This window comes from Salmo trutta, unplaced genomic scaffold, assembly GCF_901001165.1.
Source record: "Salmo trutta unplaced genomic scaffold, fSalTru1.1, whole genome shotgun sequence".
Lineage (NCBI taxonomy): Eukaryota > Metazoa > Chordata > Actinopteri > Salmoniformes > Salmonidae > Salmo > Salmo trutta.
The window spans coordinates 160,866-184,000 of NW_021822608.1; the positions used below are offsets into that span (position 1 = coordinate 160,866).

General features: G+C 48.7%; 1 protein-coding gene across 1 annotated transcript in view; it reads right to left on the reverse strand.

Moving 5' to 3' along the window:
* The window catches only part of LOC115182933 (carboxypeptidase M), a 77,353-nt gene that overhangs the window by 33,837 nt on the left and 20,381 nt on the right, over nucleotides 1–23,135 (reverse strand). The window contains exon 3 of the mRNA XM_029744280.1: nucleotides 18,358–18,455. Within this exon, the coding sequence (XP_029600140.1) occupies nucleotides 18,358–18,455 (98 nt within the window). The remainder of the gene's footprint in view (nucleotides 1–18,357; nucleotides 18,456–23,135) is intronic.

Genomic DNA, 23,135 nt, shown 5'->3' on the forward strand with positions numbered 1-23,135 from the left:
CCTTTAATTCTGTCATAAGGTTCTAGTATTCTAATTCTTAATTTAATGGTTACAACAGTGTGTTAGATACTGGTATACTTTATGCTGTCTCAGAAAATGTAGTCAACGAACCCTAGACACACTACCCCCCCTCCCCACACACACTACTGGTGAACCCCCCATTCAACTGTCTGAGAAATGTAGGCTCTTATAAACCCTTGAGACCCCACCATCCATCCCTCCCACCATCCGCCCCTCCCTCCCTCCGTCCCTCCCACCATCCGCCCCTCCCTCCGTCCCTCGGATTGAATCTTAGCATGACTAATCCTTGTTGGCCTTAAGACCAGCACGTATTTCCATTTAGTCTGAGATTGATCAAATCTGCCCTCTCGAAAGATCTGCTACTTACTAAGCAAACAGCTAAACTAATCCCCTACATGGTTAATGTGGTCCTGCTGTTAACCAACCAGCTAAACTAACCCTCTACATGGTTAATGTGGTCCTGCTGTTAACCAACCAGCTAAACTAATCCTCTACATGGTTAATGTGGTCCTGCTGTTAACCAACCAGCTAAACTAATCCTCTACATGGTTAATGTGGTCCCGCTGTTAACCAACCGGCTAAACTAATCCTCTACATGGTTAATGTGGTCCCGCTGTTAACCAACCGGCTAAACTAATCCTCTACATGGTTAATGTGGTCCCGCTGTTAACCAACCGGCTAAACTAATCCTCTACATGGTTAATGTGGTCCCGCTGTTAACCAACCGGCTAAACTAATCCTCTACATGGTTAATGTGGTCCCGCTGTTAACCAACCGGCTAAACTAATCCTCTACATGGTTAATGTGGTCCCGCTGTTAACCAACCGGCTAAACTAATCCTCTACATGGTTAATGTGGTCCCGCTGTTAACCAACCGGCTAAACTAACCCTCTACATGGTTAATGTGGTCCCGCTGTTAACCAACCGGCTAAACTAACCCTCTACATGGTTAATGTGGTCCCGCTGTTAACCAACCGGCTAAACTAACCCTCTACATGGTTAATGTGGTCCCGCTGTTAACCAACCGGCTAAACTAACCCTCTACATGGTTAATGTGGGTCCGCTGTTAACCAACCGGCTAAACTAACCCTCTACATGGTTAATGTGGTCCCGCTGTTAACCAACCGGCTAAACTAACCCTCTACATGGTTAATGTGGTCCCGCTGTTAACCAACCGGCTAAACTAACCCTCTACATGGTTAATGTGGTCCCGCTGTTAACCAACCGGCTAAACTAACCCTCTACATGGTTAATGTGGTCCCGCTGTTAACCAACCGGCTAAACTAACCCTCTACATGGTTAATGTGGTCCCGCTGTTAACCAACCGGCTAAACTAACCCTCTACATGGTTAATGTGGTCCCGCTGTTAACCAACCGGCTAAACTAACCCTCTACATGGTTAATGTGGTCCCGCTGTTAACCAACCGGCTAAACTAATCCTCTACATGGTTAATGTGGTCCCGCTGTTAACCAACCGGCTAAACTAATCCTCTACATGGTTAATGTGGTCCCGCTGTTAACCAACCGGCTAAACTAATCCTCTACATGGTTAATGTGGTCCCGCTGTTAACCAACCGGCTAAACTAATCCTCTACATGGTTAATGTGGTCCCGCTGTTAACCAACCGGCTAAACTAATCCTCTACATGGTTAATGTGGTCCCGCTGTTAACCAACCGGCTAAACTAATCCTCTACATGGTTAATGTGGTCCCGCTGTTAACCAACCAGCTAAACTAATCCTCTACATGGTTAATGTGGTCCCGCTGTTAACCAACCAGCTAAACTAATCCTCTACATGGTTAATGTGGTCCCGCTGTTAACCAACCAGCTAAACTAATCCTCTACATGGTTAATGTGGTCCCGCTGTTAACCAACCAGCTAAACTAATCCTCTACATGGTTAATGTGGTCCCGCTGTTAACCAACCAGCTAAACTAATCCTCTACATGGTTAATGTGGTCCCGCTGTTAACCAACCAGCTAAACTAATCCTCTACATGGTTAATGTGGTCCCGCTGTTAACCAACCAGCTAAACTAATCCTCTACATGGTTAATGTGATCCCGCTGTTAACCAACCAGCTAAACTAATCCTCTACATGGTTAATGTGGTCCCGCTGTTAACCAACCAGCTAAACTAATCCTCTAAATGGTTAATGTGATCCCGCTGTTAACCAACCAGCTAAACTAATCCTCTACATGGTTAATGTGGTCCCGCTGTTTACCAACCAGCTAAACTAATCCTCTACATGGTTAATGTGGTCCTGCTGTTAACCAACCAGCTAAACTAATCCTCTACATGGTTAATGTGGTCCTGCTGTTAACCAACCAGCTAAACTAATCCTCTACATGGTTAATGTGGTCCTGCTGTTAACCAACCAGCTGAACTAATCCTCTACATGGTTAATGTGGTCCTGCTGTTAACCAACCAGCTAAACTAATCATATTCATGGTTAATGTGGTCCTGCTGTTAACCAACCAGCTAAACTAATCCTCTACATGGTTAATGTGATCCTGCTGTTAACCAACCAGCTAAACTAATCCTCTACATGGTTAATGTGGTCCTGCTGTTAACCAACCAGCTAAACTAATCCTCTACATGGTTAATGTGGTCCTGCTGTTATCCAACCAGCTAAACTAATCCTCTACATGGTTAATGTGGTCCTGCTGTTAACCAACCAGCTAAACTAACCCTCTACATGGTTAATGTGGTCCTGCTGTTAACCAACCAGCTAAACTAATCCTCTACATGGTTAATGTGGTCCTGCTGTTAACCAACCAGCTAAACTAATCCTCTACATGGTTAATGTGGTCCTGCTGTTAACCAACCAGCTAAACTAATCCTCTACAGACTAGTACTACCTCACCACCCCAGTCATACTAACCAGACTAGTACCACCTCACCACCCCAGTTATACTAACCAGACTAGTACCACCTCACCACCCCATTCATACTAACCAGACTAGTACCACCTCACCACCCCAGCCATACTAACCAGACTAGTACCACCTCACCACCCCAGTCATACTAACCAGACTAGTACCACCTCACCACCCCAGCCATACTAACCAGACTAGTACCACCTCACCACCTCAGCCATACTAACCAGACTAGTACCACCTCACCACCTCAGCCATACTAACCAGACTAGTACCACCTCACCACCCCAGCCATACTAACCAGACTAGTACCACCTCACCACCCCAGCCATACTAACCAGACAAGTACCACCTCACCACCCCAGCCATACTAACCAGACTAGTACCACCTCACCACCCCAGCCATACTAACCAGACTAGTACCACCTCACCACCCCAGTCATACTAACCAGACTAGTACCACCTCACCACCCCAGCAATACTAACCAGACTAGTACGCCACCACCCCAGCCATACTAACCAGACTAGTACCACCTCACCACCCCAGTCATACTAACCAGACTAGTACCACCTCACCACCACAGCCATACTAACCAGACTAGTACCACCTCACCACCCCAGTCATACTAACCAGACTAGAACCACCTCACCACCCCAGCCATACTAACCAGACTAGTACGCCACCACTACAGTCATACTAACCAGACTAGTACACCTCACCACTCAGACTGGTCGTCACTTTCTTTAAGAAACACACAGCTTAATGTCACGCCCTGACCAGGGGAACTCTGCTATTTTGGTCAGGGTGTGGTATTTCTATGGTTTATTTTCTATGTTTTGTTATAGCCTTTCTTTGAGGTTTATTTCTATGTTGGGCTGGGGGTGATTTCCAATCAGACAGCTGTCGCTTGTGAAGTCTGATTGGGAATCACATTTAAGTTCCTTTCCCCCCACGATGTTTGTGGGTTGTTGTCTCGTTATTTGAGCACGTAACGTATTGGCAGTTTTTCCTTGATTTTGTGTACATGTTTAATTCTAGTGTGTTGAATAAACATGTATTCGCTCCCAGCTGCGTTTTGGTCCGCTTCCTCGTCACCAGACGCCGAACGTTACAGAATCACCCACCAAAAACGGACCAAGCAGCAGAGGAAGAAGAGGCACCAGGAGAAGGACTCATGGACTTTGGAGAAGATGGAGAGGATCGTTCAGGATTCCTGGAGATGGGAGGAATTACTGGACGAACTGGCCAACTCCCCGTGCTTACCGGAAGCAGCGTGGTACTGGTAAGACACCGTGTTATGCTGTGGAGCGCACGGTGTCCCCAGTGCGCGTTCAAAGCCCGGTGCGCTACATACCAGCCCCCCGCAAGTGCCATGCGAGTGCAGGCATCGAGCCAGGGCGGATGGTGCCAGCTCAGCGCGTCTGGTCTCCAGTGCGCCTCCTCGGTCCAGGTTATCCTGCGCCGGCGTTGCGCACTGTGTCTCCAGAGCGCTGGGAGGGTCCAGTTCGCCCAATGCCTGCTCTCCGCCTGTGCCGGGCCAAAGTGGGCATTCAGCCTGGAGTGTGGGTAAAGAGTGTCTGTACCAGAACTCCAGTGCTCCCCCACAGCCCGGTTTATCCTGTGCCTCCTCCTCGGACCAGGCCTCCAGTGGGTCTCCCCATCCTGGTCCATCCTGTGCCACCTCCCAGGACCAGGCCTCCAGTGGGTCTCCCCATCCTGGTCCATCCTGTGCCACCTCCCAGGACTAGGCCTCCAGTGGGTCTCCCCATCCGGGTCCGTCCTGTGCCACCTCCCAGGACTAGGCCTCCAGTGGGTCTCACCTGTCCAGAGCAGTCAGAGCTGCCCGCCAGTCAACAGTCGCCAGAGCTGCCCGCCAGTCAACAGTCGTCAGAGCTTCCCGCCAGTCAACAGTCGTCAGAGCTTCCCGCCAGTCAACAGTCGTCAGAGCTGCCCGCCAGTCAACAGTCGTCAGAGCTGCCCGCCAGTCAACAGTCGTCAGAGCTTCCCGCCAGTCAACAGTCGTCAGAGCTTCCCGCCAGTCAACAGTCGTCAGAGCTGCCCGCCAGTCAACAGTCGTCAGAGCTGCCCGCCAGTCAACAGTCGTCAGAGCTGCCCGCCAGTCAACAGTCGCCAGAGAGGCCAGACTGCGCTGAACTGCCGGAGTGGCCAGACTGCGCTGAACTGCCGGAGTGGCCAGACTGCGCTGAACTGCCGGAGTGGCCAGACTGCGCTGAACTGCCGGAGTGGCCAGACTGCCCTGAACTGCCGGAGTGGCCAGACTGCCCTGAACTGCCAGAGTGGCCAGGGACGCCCGCCAGCCCGGTGAGTCCTGTGCCTACGCCTAGGGCCAGGCCTCTGTCATGTCTCGACAGCCTGGTGAATCCTGGGTCAGTGCCGTCGGAGCAGCCAGGGTCGCCCGCCAGCCGGACGCAACCATCGCCGCCAGCCGGGCGCAGCCAGGGTCGCCCGCCAGCCGGGCGCAACCATCGCCGGCCGCCAGCCGGGCGCAACAAGGGTCGCCCGCCAGCCGGGCGCAACCATCGCCGCCCGCCAGCCGGGCGCAGTCAGCGTCGCCCACCAGACCTTCGGCGCGGCCAGGTGCGCCACCTAAGAGGGCGACGTCAAGGGTGGAGCAGAGGCCACGTCCCGCACCTGAGCCGCCGCCGTAAGAAGGCCCACCCGGACCCTCCCCTTCAGAGTCAGGTTTTGCGGCCGGAGTCCGCACCTTTGGGGGGGGGTACTGTAACACCCTGGCCATAGAGAGGGTTTTTTTGTTCTTTATTTTGGTTAGGCCAGGGTGTTACATTGGGTGGGCGTTCTATGTTCCTTTTTCTATGTTTTGGTATTTCTTTGTTTTGGGCCGTGTGTGTGGCTCCCAATCAGGCACAGCTGAAGCTCGTTGCTGCTGATTGGGAGTCACACATAAGGAGCATGTTTTTCCTTTGGGTTTTGTGGGTAATTGTTTCTGTTTGAGTATTTTCCTAACAGGACTGTTTGCTGTTGTTTTGTTCATTTTGTAGTGTTCTCTTGTTTATTTGAATTAAAATTCTAATGATGAGCACATCCTCTGCTGCACCTTGGTTCCCTCTTACAGACAGCCGTTACACTTAATAAGATTGGTCTAGAACCCTCCCTCCAGATCGGTCTAGAACCCTCCCTCCAGATCGGTCTAGAACCCTCCTTCCAGATAGGTCTAGAACCCTCCCTCCAGATAGGTCTAGAACCCTCCCTCCAGATCGGTCTAGAACCATCCATCTCTGCCAAGCCCACACGTTTTACACCAGAAAAGAGAGACAGAGTACAGTTCCAATCATAGGGTGCAGTTTGTTCTATATCATTAGCATAATTGCCATAGATGCAGTAAACCATCATTAGTGCAATAGACAGTTTAAGGAGCCTCAGAGAGTCAACTGTAGTTAGAACTGTGACAGAGCCTCATTCCTGACAACATATTTCAACTGTTCAAGCCCTCAAGATAGATGGGGCAAACTTCATAAACAGAGAAACAGGGTATACTGGACTGTGATATAATAGTGTAACATGCATGATGAGAGCCAAGAGAAACTCATTAGAAGACAGCTGAGATGTGAATAGTTTGGTTAGGTCTCAGGTGAGGCATTGGATCAAGGTTAAAATGCCACGATACAAGTTGTTCTTGATTTGCTAAAACATTGTGGATGGAACACCATTACTGGAAGTACTGCATGTGTGATTGAAGCCGAGTCATCATCGTTTTAGAGGGTTTCGTTCGCCAAGTCCCAAATGATTCTGTGCCAAACATGTCAGTTTGGGGGCAGTGTCACCTGTTTTGAAGAGGCTGAATAACATTTGAAGAAAGGAGCACGATTCATTTCTTTCATTTCTACTCAATCTGCCGAGGAGAAGGAAAGTAGATCACCTACTGGTCCAAAGATCAACACACAGAAAGGTTAACTCCCGTTAGTAATGATTGTCACAAATAGAAAACATTGGCCAGAACTCCAGAGCTTCTAGAACTAGAATCAGGAGAGCCAACGGAATTCAGATGGTTCCATCCCTAAGCTCCAGCACATTGTAGTTCCATTGTGTCTCAGTCCACTGAGCACTGTGGTATTCTAGAATGCTCCATTCTATTCAGGCTACAACAGTGGAGCACGGCTAGCCCTGAGGCCTAGTCTTCTGAATGGACAGTCAGAGAGAAAATTAATGAGTGTGTGTGTGTGTGTGTGTGTGTGTGTGTGTGTGTGTGTGTGTGTGTGTGTGTGTGTGTGTGTGTACCCCTCAGAGCAGCAGAACATGTCCTGTATGCCCCCAGGTGAAGTAGAGGCACTGTGACATCGCCGTGACATCGCTCTGCTACATCCCAGCTGGGGGGAAATGAGAGGAAAGGCCCCCTCATCTGGTGTGTGTGTGTCATCTGGTATCGCTTAACCATGTCCATTCAGCTTAGAGGAGGGAGCTACAGTAGTATTGCATCCAAAATAGCATCCTATTCCCTCTACAGGGCACTACTTTAGAGTAGAGCCCAGGGTCCTGGTCAGTAGTGCCCTACATAGTGGATAGGGTGCTATTTGGGACGAACCTTAAGGCTGCTCCTGGGGACTGACTACTGATCCATGCTGGGATGTGGAAGTCTATTTACAGTGAAGCCTGGAGGGGATGGATGAGGGGGGTTTAGTGCTGGCCCAGTCAGATAGCAGCAGCAGAAGTGCTGGCCCTGTCAGATAGGAGTAATGCTGGCCCTGTCAGATAGCAGCAGCAGTAGTGCTGGCCCAGTCAGATAGGAGTAATGCTGGCCCTGTCAGATAAGAGTAATGCTGGCCCAGTCAGATAGCAGCAGGAGTAATGCTGGCCCTGTCAGATAGCAGCAGGAGTAATGCTGGCCCAGTCAGATAGCAGCAGGAGTAATGCTGGCCCTGTCAGATAGCAGCAGGAGTAATGCTGGCCCTGTCAGATAGCAGCAGCAGTAGTGCTGGCCCAGTCAGATAGCAGCAGCAGTAATGTTGGCCCTGTCAGATAGGAGTAATGCTGGCCCTGTCAGATAGGAGTAATGCTGGCCCTGTCAGATATGTGCACAGTGCTGTTAGTTAATAAATGTATGTTTTTGTAGTGCAGCTGGCAGGTGTACAACAGTGGACTCTAGAAACAGAAGCATGCCCTCCACCCCTCCCCTAAACTGTTGACAGCCCTAGGGTGGCTAACCACCCCTCCCCTAAACTGTTGACAGCCCTAGGGTGGCTAACCACCCCTCCCCTAAACTGTTGACAGCCCTAGGGTGGCTCTAACCACCCCTCCCCTAAACTGTTGACAGCTCTAGGGTGGCTAACCACCCTCCCCTAAACTGTTGACAGCCCTAGGGTGGCTAACCACCCTCCCCTAAACTGTTGACAGCCCTAGGGTGGCTAACCACCCCTCCCCTAAACTGTTGACAGCCCTAGGGTGGCTCTAACCACCCCTCCCCTAAACTGTTGACAGCCCTAGGGTGGCTCTAACCACCCCTCCCCTAAACTGTTGACAGCCCAAGGGTGGCTAACCACCCCTCCCCTAAACTGTTGACAGCTCTAGGGTGGCTAACCACCCCTCCCCTAAACTGTTGACAGCTCTAGGGTGGCTAACCACCCCTCCCCTAAACTGTTGACAGCCCTAGGGTGGCTCTAACCACCCCTCCCCTAAACTGTTGACAGCCCTAGGGTGGCTATAACCACCCCTCCCCTAAACTGTTGACAGCCCTAGGGTGGCTATAACCACCCCTCCCCTAAACTGTTGACAGCCCTAGGGTGGCTCTAACCACCCCTCCCCTAAACTGTTGACAGCCCTAGGGTGGCTAACCACCCCTCCCCTAAACTGTTGACAGCCCTAGGGTGGCTAACCACCCCTCCCCTAAACTGTTGACAGCCCTAGGGTGGCTCTAACCACCCCTCCCCTAAACTGTTGACAGCTCTAGGGTGGCTAACCACCCTCCCCTAAACTGTTGACAGCCCTAGGGTGGCTAACCACCCTCCCCTAAACTGTTGACAGCCCTAGGGTGGCTAACCACCCCTCCCCTAAACTGTTGACAGCCCTAGGGTGGCTCTAACCACCCCTCCCCTAAACTGTTGACAGCCCTAGGGTGGCTCTAACCACCCCTCCCCTAAACTGTTGACAGCCCAAGGGTGGCTAACCACCCCTCCCCTAAACTGTTGACAGCTCTAGGGTGGCTAACCACCCCTCCCCTAAACTGTTGACAGCTCTAGGGTGGCTAACCACCCCTCCCCTAAACTGTTGACAGCCCTAGGGTGGCTCTAACCACCCCTCCCCTAAACTGTTGACAGCCCTAGGGTGGCTATAACCACCCCTCCCCTAAACTGTTGACAGCCCTAGGGTGGCTATAACCACCCCTCCCCTAAACTGTTGACAGCCCTAGGGTGGCTCTAACCACCCCTCCCCTAAACTGTTGACAGCCCTAGGGTGGCTCTAACCACCCCTCCCCTAAACTGTTGACAGCCCTAGGGTGGCTCTAACCACCCCTCCCCTAAACTGTTGACAGCCCTAGGGTGGCTCTAACCACCCCTCCCCTAAACTGTTGACAGCCCTAGGGTGGCTCTAACCACCCCTCCCCTAAACTGTTGACAGCCCTAGGGTGGCTCTAACCACCCCTCCCCTAAACTGTTGACAGCCCTAGGGTGGCTCTAACCACCCTCCCCTAAACTGTTGACAGCCCTAGGGTGGCTCTAACCACCCCTCCCCTAAACTGTTGACAGCCCTAGGGTGGCTCTAACCACCCCTCCCCTAAACTGTTGACAGCCCTAGGGTGGCTAACCACCCCTCCCCTAAACTGTTGACAGCCCTAGGGTGGCTCTAACATCAGGGTTCAGAACCACCTCTGGCACAGCCACGCTCCTCATAAAACCATCAGAAATCAAACCAAGCAGCGCCGACTCGCCTCATAAAGTTGCAAAGTTGAGAGAGTAAAAATAGAAATACTACTACTGAGAGAGAGAATATTCACAACAGTCCTTGCTAACAGCTTGTTCTAACAGCCGTGTTTTTCCCTCAGCCAGACGTGAAGCCACATAATTTAAGATGGAAGTGGAAAAAGAAGCCATCGGTCACAGTGTGCTAGCTGTGTCTACTGGCGTTATGCGTCCCAAATAGCACCCTATTCCCCATATAGTGCACTACTTTTGATAGGGATCTAGTAAAAAACAAAATAGTGCACTATAAAAGAGAAATAGGGTGCCATTTGTTCTAGGTTTAGGGTTTAGTTCTAGGCCCTCTCCTCTTCTCTCTATAAACCAAGTCGCTCTGCTCCCTCATATCCTCACATGATCTCTCCTATCACTGCTATGCGGATGACACTCAGCTACTCTTCTCCTTCCGACACCCAGGTGGCGACACGCATCTCCGCGTACCTGGCAGACATCTCAGCTTGGACGTCGGCCCACTACCTCAAGCTCAACAAGACGGAGCTGCTCTTCCTCCCGGGGAAGGCCTGCCCGCTCCAAGACCTCTCCATCCCGGTTGACAACTCCACGGTGTCCCCCTCCCAGAGTGTAAAGAACCTTGGCGTGACCCTGGACAACAGCCAGTCAACCTCTGCAAACATCAAAACAGCGACTCCCTACTTCAGGTTCATTCTCTACAACATCTGTAGAGTACGACCCTTCTTCCACCACTAGCTGTCTTGGGGCCTCTCAGTCTACTACTACCACCACCACAAGCTGTCTTGGGGCCTCTCAGTCTACCACCACCACCACAAGCTGTCTTGGGGCATCTCAGTCTACTACTACCACCACCACAAGCTGTCTTGGGGCCTCTCAGTCTACCACCACCACCACTAGCTGTCTTGGGGCATCTCAGTCTACTACTACCACCACCACTAGCTGTCTTGGGGCCTCTCAGTCTACCACCACCACCACTAGCTGTCTTGGGGCCTCTCAGTCTACTACTACCACCACTAGCTGTCTTGGGGCCTCTCAGTCTACCACCACCACCACCACAAGCTGTCTTGGGGCCTCTCAGTCTACTACTACCACCACCACCACCACCACCACCACAAGCTGTCTTGGGGCCTCTCAGTCTACCACCACCACCACTAGCTGTCTTGGGACATCTCAATCTACTACTACCACCACTAGCTGTCTTGGGGCATCTCAGTCTACCACCACCACTAGCTGTCTTGGGGCATCTCAGTCTACCACCACCACCACTAGCTGTCTTGGGGCATCTCAGTCTACTACTACCACCACTAGCTGTCTTGGGGCATCTCAGTCTACCACCACCACTTGCTGTCTTGGGGCATCTCAGTCTACTACCACCACCACCACCACCACCACCACCACTAGCTGTCTTGGGGCCTCTCAGTCTACTACCACCACCACTAGCTGTCTTGGGACATCTCAATCTACTACTACCACCACTAGCTGTCTTGGGGCATCTCAGTCTACCACCACCACTAGCTGTCTTGGGGCATCTCAGTCTACCACCACCACCACTAGCTGTCTTGGGACATCTCAGTCTACTACTACCACCACTAGCTGTCTTGGGGCATCTCAGTCTACCACCACCACTTGCTGTCTTGGGGCATCTCAGTCTACCACCACCACCACTAGCTGTCTTGGGGCCTCTCAGTCTACTACCTCCACCACTAGCTGTCTTGGGGCATCTCAGTCTACTACCTCCACCACCATTAGCTGTCTTGGGGCATCTCAGTCTACTACCACCACCACCACCACCACCACTAGCTGTCTTGGGGCATCTCAGTCTACTACTACCACCACTAGCTGTCTTGGGGCCTCTCAGTCTACCACCACCACCACTAGCTGTCTTGGGGCATCTCAGTCTACTACTACCACCACTAGCTGTCTTGGGGCATCTCAGTCTACCACCACCACTAGCTGTCTTGGGGCATCTCAGTCTACTACTACCACCACTAGCTGTCTTGGGGCATCTCAGTCTACCACCACCACTAGCTGTCTTGGGGCATCTCAGTCTACCACCACCACCACTAGCTGTCTTGGGGCCTCTCAGTCTACTACCTCCACCACTAGCTGTCTTGGGGCCTCTCAGTCTACTACCTCCACCACCATTAGCTGTCTTGGGGCCTCTCAGTCTGAGTCATTGTGCCGTTAGCTATCTTAGGGCCTTTAAGTCTTCTAGCAGCAGACTCCTCAGAGTCACGTCTATTTACAATAAGTCTTATTACCACTTATTGCAAGTCCACACCCTCCATTTTCTCACAAATCCACACCCTCCATTTTCTCACAAGTCCACACCCTCCATTTTCTCACAAGTCCATTCCATCTTACTAAAGTAGGGGTCAACCATTTCTATCTGCAGGTGTCGTGGTGTGGGTGCAGGCTTTTGTCCCAACCAAGCAGTAACACACCTGACCTGATTAAACTAATCAGTCTTAAAGGGAAAAGTCAGATGAACTCGTCGATTTCCAGTATTAAAGAACTTAATGTAGTTTCGCAAGCAAACGCTAACTAAAGCTAGCTAGCAACTGCACTAGCACTAGTTAGCAACTGCACTAGTTAGCAACTGCACTAGTTAGCAACTGCACTAGTTAGCAACTTCCTTCAAACTACACGCTGAGACAAATTTTATCCACAAGTTCATCTGACTCTGGGGAAAGTAGATAAAGGGCCTCAATGACAAAATCCTGAAATATCCCTTTAATTAAAAGACTAGGATAAGCCAATAATCTGAATCAGGTGTGTTACTGCTGGGCTGGATCAAAAACATACACCCATATTGTCTTTGCGGTTGAAATCGGCCATCACTGTTCTGAAGGAAGCTTCTGACTGGGCGTTCACAGGTGGAACTCCAGGATGGTGCAACAGAGTTAAAACATTCTATTCCCTTCCAACTGACACATTTCAAGATGGTGTCCTTCAAGCTGACAAACAGGAAACATGCCTTTTAAAACCCTTTTCCTGCAATGAAATGACAAAATTGTCCTCTAGACTACCGAGAATGTCATTCATATTTTTTATAATTTCTTTTTTTTTTATATATATATATATTTTTTTATATTTCAGTCTTCTGTGATGTACATTAAGTGTAATATTGGGATGCAAACTCAAAATGTAATACATTTCAACTCTATATCTGACATGATACAGGTGACTTCTTCTTTCAGCCCATAACCATGTGTGTGAGGTGAATACTTTAGTTTCAAAGTCGATTTGTTTCAGACTACCCAGAATCACTCTGTGTGACCCTCTCTTTTTACCATTTTCTACATTGTAGAATAATAGTGAAGACATCAAAACTATGCAATAACTCACATAGTTGAGAGGATGCCAAGAATGTGCAAAGCTGTCAAGGCAAAGAGTAGCTACTTTGAAGAATCTGGAATACATTTTGATTAAACAAATCAAAATATATATATTTCTTCCAGATTCTTCAAAGTAGCTACTCTTTGCCTTGACAGCTTTGCACATTCTTGGCATCCTCTCAACTATGTGTGTTATTGCATAGTTTTGATGTCTTCACTATTATTCTACAATGTAGAAAACTGTAAAAATAAAATAAAAACCCTCGAATGAGTAGGTGTGTCCAAACTTTTGACTGGTAGTGTATATAAATTGACCGTAAAAACACATTTTCCTATGGGGACAATGAAGTAAATTATGAACACGTTTTAGTTTTAAAAAACATGATACGTAGTTGTTTATCTTATTACTAATGAAGCCTGTTTGTGTTCATTTACTACAGTAATGCTGAAGAGCAGCTCTCTCTCCATGTGTGTATCTGCTGTGTGTATCTGCTGTGTGTATCTGCTGTGCGTATCTGCTGTGCGTATCTGCTGTGCGTATCTGCTGTGTGTGTGTATCTGCTGTGTGTGTATCTGCTGTGTGTGTATCTGCTGTGTGTGTGTGTGTGTGTGTGTATCTACTGTGTGTGTGTATCTGCTGTGCGTATCTGCTGTGCGTATCTGCTGTGCGTATCTGCTGTGTGTGTGTATCTGCTGTGCGTATCTGCTGTGTGTGTGTGTATCTGCTGTGTGTATCTGCTGTGTGTATGTATCTGCTGTGTGTGTGTATCTGCTGTGTGTGTGTATCTGCTGTGTGTGTGTATCTGCTGTGTGTGTGTATCTGCTGTGTGTGTGTATCTGCTGTGTGTGTGTATCTGCTGTGCGTATCTGCTGTGCGTATCTGCTGTGTGTGTATCTGCTGTGTGTGTATCTGCTGTGTGTGTATCTGCTGTGTGTGTATCTGCTGTGTGTGTATCTGCTGTGTGTGTATCTGCTGTGTGTGTATCTGCTGTGTGTGTATCTGCTGTGTGTGTATCTGCTGTGCGTATCTGCTGTGCGTATCTGCTGTGCGTTGGCCGGAGTCTTCTCAACCTCATTTATCTTCATCAGATTTTCCGGTCCGAGAGTAGAGTGGTTTCGCTATCTCCTGCAAAGAGGGATTTATTCAGACCCCTGGAGGAGGAATGGGACTTAGAATGGAGCCCCGGGGGGAAACCAGACAGGAGGAGACCGAGGGAACCAGAGTGGAGGAACGGAGGGCGATAGGAGAAAGACTGGAGATCAAGAAGGGGGAGGAACCAGTGTGAAAAGAGTCCCTCTTCAACCTCCTCCTGCTGGGGTCACAGTCAGCTGCTCCTCCTCTGTGGTCCTCCAGGCCCCAGAACCCTCAGCTTCTACGACTCTTTGTGGTCCCAGCCCCCGCCCTCTTTCCCACAGGCCACGGACACACACACACACACACACACACACACACACACACACACACGTCCCTCCAGACATGACGATGAAACATCTCTATTTAAGGACCTCTCCATCCATCTCCACAGCAGCCCACCCCTGCTTCCACATTTAGCAAGGCCAAAGGAAAGCGGAGGACATGCAAGGCTGAGTTGTTTTTCTTTGATATGAGAGGGAGGCCCCGCCTCTACATTCATTTGATTTCCTGTTTGGTAAAGAAAGAGGAAACCACTGACCAGTACCATCTCTATGTCCTCTCTCCTCTGGGGGGGGCTTTAGTGAACAGTATCATCTCTATGTCCTCTCTCCTCTGGGGGGGGCTTTAGTGAACAGTATCATCTCTATGTCCTCTCTCCTCTGGGGGGGGCTTTAGTGAACAGTATCATCTCCTCTCTTTGTGGGGGGGGGCTTTAGTGAACAGTATCATCTCTTCTCTTTGTGGGGGGGGCTTTAGTGAACAGTATCATCTCTTCTCTTTGTGGGGGGGCTTTAGTGAACAGTATCATCTCTTCTCTTTGTGGGGGGGGGCTTTAGTGAACAGTATCATCTCTTCTCTTTGTGGGGGGGCTTTAGTGAACAGTATCATCTCTTCTCTTTGTGGGGGGGGCTTTAGTGAACAGTATCATCTCTTCTCTTTGTGGGGGGGGGGCTTTAGTGAACAGTATCATCTCTTCTCTTTGTGGGGGGGCTTTAGTGAACAGTATCATCTCTTCTCTTTGTGGGGGGGCTTTAGTGAACAGTATCATCTCTTCTCTTTGTGGGGGGGGCTTTAGTGAACAGTATCATCTCTCTTTGTGGGGGGGGCTTTAGTGAACAGTATCATCTCTTCTCTTTGTGGGGGGGGCTTTAGTGAACAGTATCATCTCTTCTCTTTGTGGGGGGGGGGGCTTTAGTGAACAGTATCATCTCTTCTCTTTGTGGGGGGGGGGCTTTAGTGAACAGTATCATCTCTTCTCTTTGTGGGGGGGGGCTTTAGTGAACAGTATCATCTCTTCTCTTTGTGGGGGGGCTTTAGTGAACAGTATCATCTCTTCTCTTTGTGGGGGGGGGGGCTTTAGTGAACAGTATCATCTCTCTTTGTGGGGGGGCTTTAGTGAACAGTATCATCTCTCTTTGTGGGGGGGGCTTTAGTGAACAGTATCATCTCTTCTCTTTGTGGGGGGGGCTTTAGTGAACAGTATCATCTCTTCTCTTTGTGGGGGGGGGGGCTTTAGTGAACAGTATCATCTCTTTGTGGGGGGGGGCTTTAGTGAACAGTATCATCTCTTTGTGGGGGGGGGGCTTTAGTGAACAGTATCATCTCTTCTCTTTGTGGGGGGGTCTTTAGTGAACAGTATCATCTCTTCTCTTTGTGGGGGGGGGCTTTAGTGAACAGTATCATCTCTTCTCTTTGTGGGGGGGGGGGGGCTTTAGTGAACAGTATCATCTCTTCTCTTTGTGGGGGGGGGGGGGCTTTAGTGAACAGTACCATCTCTATGTCCTCTCTCCTCTGGGGGGGGCTTTAGTGAACAGTATCATCTCTTCTCTTTGTGGGGGGGGGGCTTTAGTGAACAGTATCATCTCTTCTCTTTGTGGGGGGGGGGGGGGGGGGGCTTTAGTGAACAGTACCATCTCTTCTCTTTGTGGGGGGGGGGGGGGCTTTAGTGAACAGTACCATCTCTTCTCTTTGTGGGGGGGGGGGGGCTTTAGTGAACAGTACCATCTCTTCTCTTTGTGGGGGGGGGGGGGCTTTAGTGAACAGTATCATCTCTTCTCTTTGTGGGGGGGGGGGGGCTTTAGTGAACAGTATCATCTCTTCTCTTGTGGGGGGGGGGGGCTTTAGTGAACAGTATCATCTCTTCTCTTTGTGGGGGGGGGGGGGTGGGGGGCTTTAGTGAACAGTACCATCTCTCCTCTTTGTGGGGGGGCTTTAGTGAACAGTATCATCTCTTCTCTTTGTGGGGGGAGGCTTTAGTGAACAGTATCATCTCCTCTCTTTGTGGGGGGGGGGGGGCTTTAGTGAACAGTACCATCTCTCCTCTTTGTGGGGGGGGCTTTAGTGAACAGTATCATCTCTTCTCTTTGTGGGGGGGGGCTTTAGTGAACAGTATCTCTTTGTGGGGGGGGCTTTAGTGAACAGTATCATCTCTTCTCTTTGTGGGGGGGGGCTTTAGTGAACAGTATCATCTCTTCTCTTTGTGGGGGGGCTTTAGTGAACAGTATCATCTCTTCTCTTTGTGGGGGGAGGCTTTAGTGAACAGTATCATCTCTTCTCTTTGTGGGGGGGGTTTAGTGAACAGTATCATCTCTTCTCTTTGTGGGGGGGTGGGGGGCTTTAGTGAATAGTACCATCTCTATATCCTCTCTCCTCTTTGTGGGGGGGGCTTTAGTGAACAGTATCATCTCTTCTCTTTGTGGGGGGAGGCTTTAGTGAACAGTATCATCTCTTCTCTTTGTGGGGGGGCTTTAGTGAACAGTATCATCTCTTCTCTTTGTGGGGGGCTTTAGTGAACAGTATCATCTCTTCTCTTTGTGGGGGGAGGCTTTAGTGAACAGTATCATCTCTTCTCTTTGTGGGGGGAGGCTTTAGTGAACAGTATCATCTCTTCTCTTTGTGGGGGGGGGCTTTAGTGAACAGTATCATCTCTTTGTGGGGGGGGCTTTAGTGAACAGTATCATCTCTTTGTGGGGGGGCTTTAGTGAACAGTATCATCTCTTCTCTTTGTGGGGGGGCTTTAGTGAACAGTATCATCTCTTCTCTTTGTGGGGGGGGGCTTTAGTGAACAGTATCTCTTTGTGGGGGGGGCTTTAGTGAACAGTATCATCTCTTCTCTTTGCGGGGGGGGGCTTTAGTGAACAGTATCATCTCTCTTTGTGGGGGGGGGCTTTAGTGAACAGTATCATCTCTTTGTGGGGGGGGCTTTAGTGAACAGTATCATCTCTCTTTGTGGGGGGGGGGCTTTAGTGAACAGTATCATCTCTCTTTGTGGGGGGGGGCTTTAGTGAACATTATCATCTCTTCTCTTTGTGGGGGGGGTTTAGTGAACATTATCATCTCTTTGTGGGGGGGCTTTAGTGAACAGTATCATCTCTTCTCTTTGTGGGGGGGCTTTAGTGAACAGTATCATCTCTTCTCTTTGTGGGGGGGCTTTAGTGAACAGTATCATCTCTTCTCTTTGTGGGGGGGGGCTTTAGTGAACAGTATCATCTCTTCTCTTTGTGGGGGGGGGCTTTAGTGAACAGTATCATCTCCTCTCTTTATGGGGGGGGCTTTAGTGAACAGTATCATCTCTTCTCTTTGTGGGGGGGCTTTAGTGAACAGTATCATCTCTTCTCTTTGTGGGGGGGGGGGCTTTAGTGAACAGTATCATCTCTTCTCTTTGTGGGGGGGGGGGCTTTAGTGAACAGTATCATCTCTCTTTGTGGGGGGGGGGCTTTAGTGAACAGTATCATCTCTCTTTGTGGGTGGGGGCTTTAGTGAACAGTATCATCTCTTCTCTTTGTGGGTGGGGGCTTTAGTGAACAGTATCATCTCTTTGTGGGGGGGCTTTAGTGAACAGTATCATCTCTTCTCTCTGTGAGGGGGGCTTTAGTGAACAGTATCTCTTTGTGGGGGGGGCCTTTAGTGAACAATGTCATCTCTCTTTGTGGGGGGGGGGGGCTTTAGTGAACAGGAATGGTGAAGATGGTTTGGACCTGGATTGGACAGCTGACTAAAAACACATTTGTAAAATGATTTAATGCTACTACACCAAATCTTGTGTGTGTGTGTGTGTGTGTCGGCGCTTCCATGATGAGCTTACCTCGTTTCCATGCATATTCCCAACGTATTTGAATTCAGGAATTCCCATCTGGTGCTCAGACGGATTCTTTCCCAGAATGAGCACCCAGAGGTCTCTCCCTGCCAACAAACAATAGCACCATTATACAGAGGAATCACCAAGATATTTACTTATCAAATTAATTCAACCTTGTGCACCAGTGTGTTCGTGTGACTGCCTGTCTGCCTGATTTTTCCACCAGCCCCAAGAGCAGAACAGAACATTATTCAAATAGTGTTTTAGATTGTGTAGACTGGCACCTGGCAACTCAACGTCAGCTCACAGCCCCCTCTCCTCTCTGCCTCCCCCCTCCGCTCTTCCCCCTCGCCTCAAATAGCATTCAATAGGAAGAGAATGAAACTCCCTCTATCCCAGCTCAACCAATCCAATGCTTTTACATTTTGTGGGATATAGTGAAGGAGTGTACATTTCAGGAGGTAGTATAGATTAGTCCTGTATGAGAGAGACTTCCTGTGTTCCAGTATTTGTCAGAGGGATGTCAGAGCTCTACCACACAACATGTCTGAACCTGCTCCGTGGCCAGTATGTCACCAGTGAGTAATCCTCAAGACTAGCTGGTTCTGGCCGCAGGGTAGAAACTCTGTTCCCCTTTAATCATAACAACTAGAGTAGCAGACTACAGGATAGAAACTCTGTTCCCCTTTCATCATAACTAGAATAGCAGAATACAGGATAGAAACTGTTCCCCTTTCATCATAACTAGAGTAGCAGACTACAGGATAGAAACTCTGTTCCCCTTTCATCATAACTAGAATAGCAGAATACAGGATAGAAACTGTTCCCCTTTCATTATAACTAGAATAGCAGACTACAGGATAGAAACTCTGTTCCCCTTTCATCATAACAACTAGAGTAGCAGACTACAGGATAGAAACTGTTCCCCTTTCATCATAACTAGAGTAGCAGACTACAGGATAGAAACTCTGTTCCCTTTAATCATAACTAGAGTAGCAGACTACAGGATAGAAACTCTGTTCCCCTTTCATCATAACTAGAGTAGCAGACTACAGGATAGAAACTGTTCCCCTTTCATCATAACTAGAGTAGCAGACTACAGGATAGAAACTCTGTTCCCTTTCATCATAACTAGAGTAGCAGACTACAGGATAGAAACTCTGTTCCCCTTTCATCATAACTAGAGTAGCAGAATACAGGATAGAAACTCTGTTCCCCTTTCATCATAACTAGAGTAGCAGAATACAGGATAGAAACTCTGTTCCCCTTTCATCATAACTATAGTAGCAGACTACAGGATAGAAACTGTTCCCCTTTCATCATAACTAGAGTAGCAGACTACAGGATAGAAACTCTGTTCCCCTTTCATCATAACTAGAATAGCAGACTACAGGATAGAAACTCTGTTCCCTTTCATCATAACTAGAGTAGCAGACTACAGGATAGAAACTATTCCCCTTTCATCATAACTAGAGTAGCAGAATACAGGATAGAAACTCTGTTCCCCTTTCATCATAACTAGAGTAGCAGACTACAGGGTAGAAACTCTGTTCCCCTTTCATCATAACTAGAGTAGCAGACTACAGGGTAGAAACTCTGTTCCCCTTTCATTATAACAACTAGAGTAGCAGACTACAGGGTAGAAACTCTGTTCCCCTTTCATTATAACAACTAGAGTAGCAGACTACAGGATAGAAACTCTGTTCCCCTTTCATTATAACAACTAGAGAAGCAGAATACAGGATAGAAACTGTTCCCCTTTCATCATAACAACTAGAGAAGCAGACTACAGGATAGAAACTGTTCCCCTTTCATCATAACTAGAATAGCAGACTATAGGATAGAAACTCTGTTCCCCTTTCATCATAACTAGAGTAGCAGAATACAGGATAGAAACTATTCCCCTTTCATCATAACTAGAGTAGCAGAATACAGGATAGAAACTGTTCCCCTTTCATCATAACTAGAATAGCAGAATACAGGATAGAAACTGTTCCCCTTTCATCATAACTAGAGTAGCAGACTACAGGATAGAAACTGTTCCCCTTTCATCATAACTAGAGTAGCAGACTACAGGATAGAAACTCTGTTCCCTTTCATCATAACTAGAGTAGCAGACTACAGGATAGAAACTCTGTTCCCCTTTCATCATAACTAGAGTAGCAGAATACAGGATAGAAACTCTGTTCCCCTTTCATCATAACTAGAGTAGCAGAATACAGGATAGAAACTCTGTTCCCCTTTCATCATAACTATAGTAGCAGACTACAGGATAGAAACTGTTCCCCTTTCATCATAACTAGAGTAGCAGAATACAGGATAGAAACTGTTCCCCTTTCATCATAACTAGAATAGCAGAATACAGGATAGAAACTGTTCCCCTTTCATCATAACTAGAGTAGCAGACTACAGGATAGAAACTCTGTTCCCCTTTCATCATAACTAGAATAGCAGACTACAGGATAGAAACTCTGTTCCCTTTCATCATAACTAGAGTAGCAGACTACAGGATAGAAACTCTGTTCCCCTTTCATCATAACTAGAGTAGCAGACTACAGGGTAGAAACTCTGTTCCCCTTTCATCATAACAACTAGAGAAGCAGACTACAGGATAGAAACTGTTCCCCTTTCATCATAACTAGAATAGCAGACTATAGGATAGAAACTCTGTTCCCCTTTCATCATAACTAGAGTAGCAGAATACAGGATAGAAACTATTCCCCTTTCATCATAACTAGAATAGCAGACTATAGGATAGAAACTCTGTTCCCCTTTCATCATAACTAGAGTAGCAGACTACAGGATAGAAACTCTGTTCCCCTTTCATCATAACTAGAGTAGCAGAATACAGGATAGAAACTATTCCCCTTTCATCATAACTAGAGTAGCAGAATACAGGATAGAAACTGTTCCCCTTTCATCATAACTAGAATAGCAGAATACAGGATAGAAACTGTTCCCCTTTCATCATAACTAGAGTAGCAGACTACAGGATAGAAACTCTGTTCCCCTTTCATCATAACTATAGTAGCAGACTACAGGATAGAAACTGTTCCCCTTTCATCATAACTAGAGTAGCAGAATACAGGATAGAAACTGTTCCCCTTTCATCATAACTAGAGTAGCAGAATACAGGATAGAAACTGTTCCCCTTTCATCATAACTAGAGTAGCAGAATACAGGATAGAAACTCTGTTCCCTTTCATCATAACTAGAGTAGCAGACTACAGGATAGAAACTCTGTTCCCCTTTCATCATAACTAGAGTAGCAGACTACAGGATAGAAATTCTGTTCCCCTTTCATCATAACAACTAGTGGGTTTGTTTACCCTCTAATGGCTCTAAGACAAGTCTATATGGAACCAATTGCTCCACACAATCACACATTTGCATGCAAGCACACCCACCCCTCCACCCACCCCCACTTAAACTTCTGACCAATTATTTCTGAAATGTTGTACATAGAAGCCTGTCATCTCAGCACAGCTGTTTCTGTCCAGGGGCTTAAAGACAAAAACCCTCAAAGTGTCTACAGGCCATAAAGATGCACGGGAGGGGTCAAGTAGGAGGGGGCCAGCAGAGCGGGGAGGGGCAAGAGTGTAGCGGGGCAAGGAGAGCGCCAGGGGGGGCAGTAGAGGAATGATCAGAGAGGGGGTCAGCAGAGGAGCGGGACAAGGAGAGCGCCAGGGAGGGCAGTAGAAGAATGATCAGAGAGGGGGTCAGCAGAGGAGCGGGACAAGGAGAGCGCCAGGGGGGGCAGTAGAGGAATGATCAGAGAGGGGGTCAGCAGAGGAGCGGGACGAGGAGAGCGCCAGGGGGGGCAGTAGAGGAATGATCAGAGAGGGGGGTCAGCAGAGGAGCGGGACGAGGAGAGCGCCAGGGGGGGCAGTAGAGGAATGATCAGAGAGGGGGTCAGCAGAGGAGCGGGACAATCTACGTAACATTGCAAAAATCAGAAACTTTCTGTCCAAAAATGACGCAGAAAAATTAATCCATGCTTTTGTTACTTCTAGGCTCGACTACTGCAATGCTCTACTTTCCGGCTACCCGGATAAAGCACTAAACAAACTTCAGTTAGTGCTAAATACGGCTGCTAGAATCCTGACTAGAACCAAAAAATGTGATCATATTACTCCAGTGCTAGCCTCCCTACACTGGCTTCCTGTTAAGGCAAGGGCTGATTTCAAGGTTTTACTGCTAACCTACAAAGCATTACATGGGCTTGCTCCTACCTATCTTTCCGATTTCGTCCTGCCGTACATACCTACACGTACGCTACGGTCACAAGACGCAGGCCTCCTAATTGTCCCTAGAATTTCTAAGCAAACGGCTGGAGGTAGGGCTTTCTCCTATAGAGCTCCATTTTTATGGAATGGTCTGCCTACCCATGTGAGAGACGCAGACTCAGTCTCAACCTTTAAGTCTTTACTGAAGACTTATCTCTTCAGTAGGTCCTATGATTAAGTATAGTCTGGCCCAGGAGTGTGAAGGTGAACGGAAAGGCTGGAGCAACGAACCGCCCTTGCTGTCTCTGCCTTGTCGGTTCCCCTCTTCCCACTGGGATTCTCTGCCTCTAACCCTTTTACAGGGGCTGAGTCACTGACTTACTGGTGTTCTTCCATGCCGTCCATGGGAGGGGTGCGTCACTTGAGTAGGTTGAGCCACTGACGTGGTCTTCCTGTCTGGGTTGGCGCCCCCCCCTTGGGTTGTGCCGTGGCGGACATCTTTGTGGGCTATACTCGGCCTTGTCTTCGGACGGTAAGTTGGTGGTTGTAGATATCCCT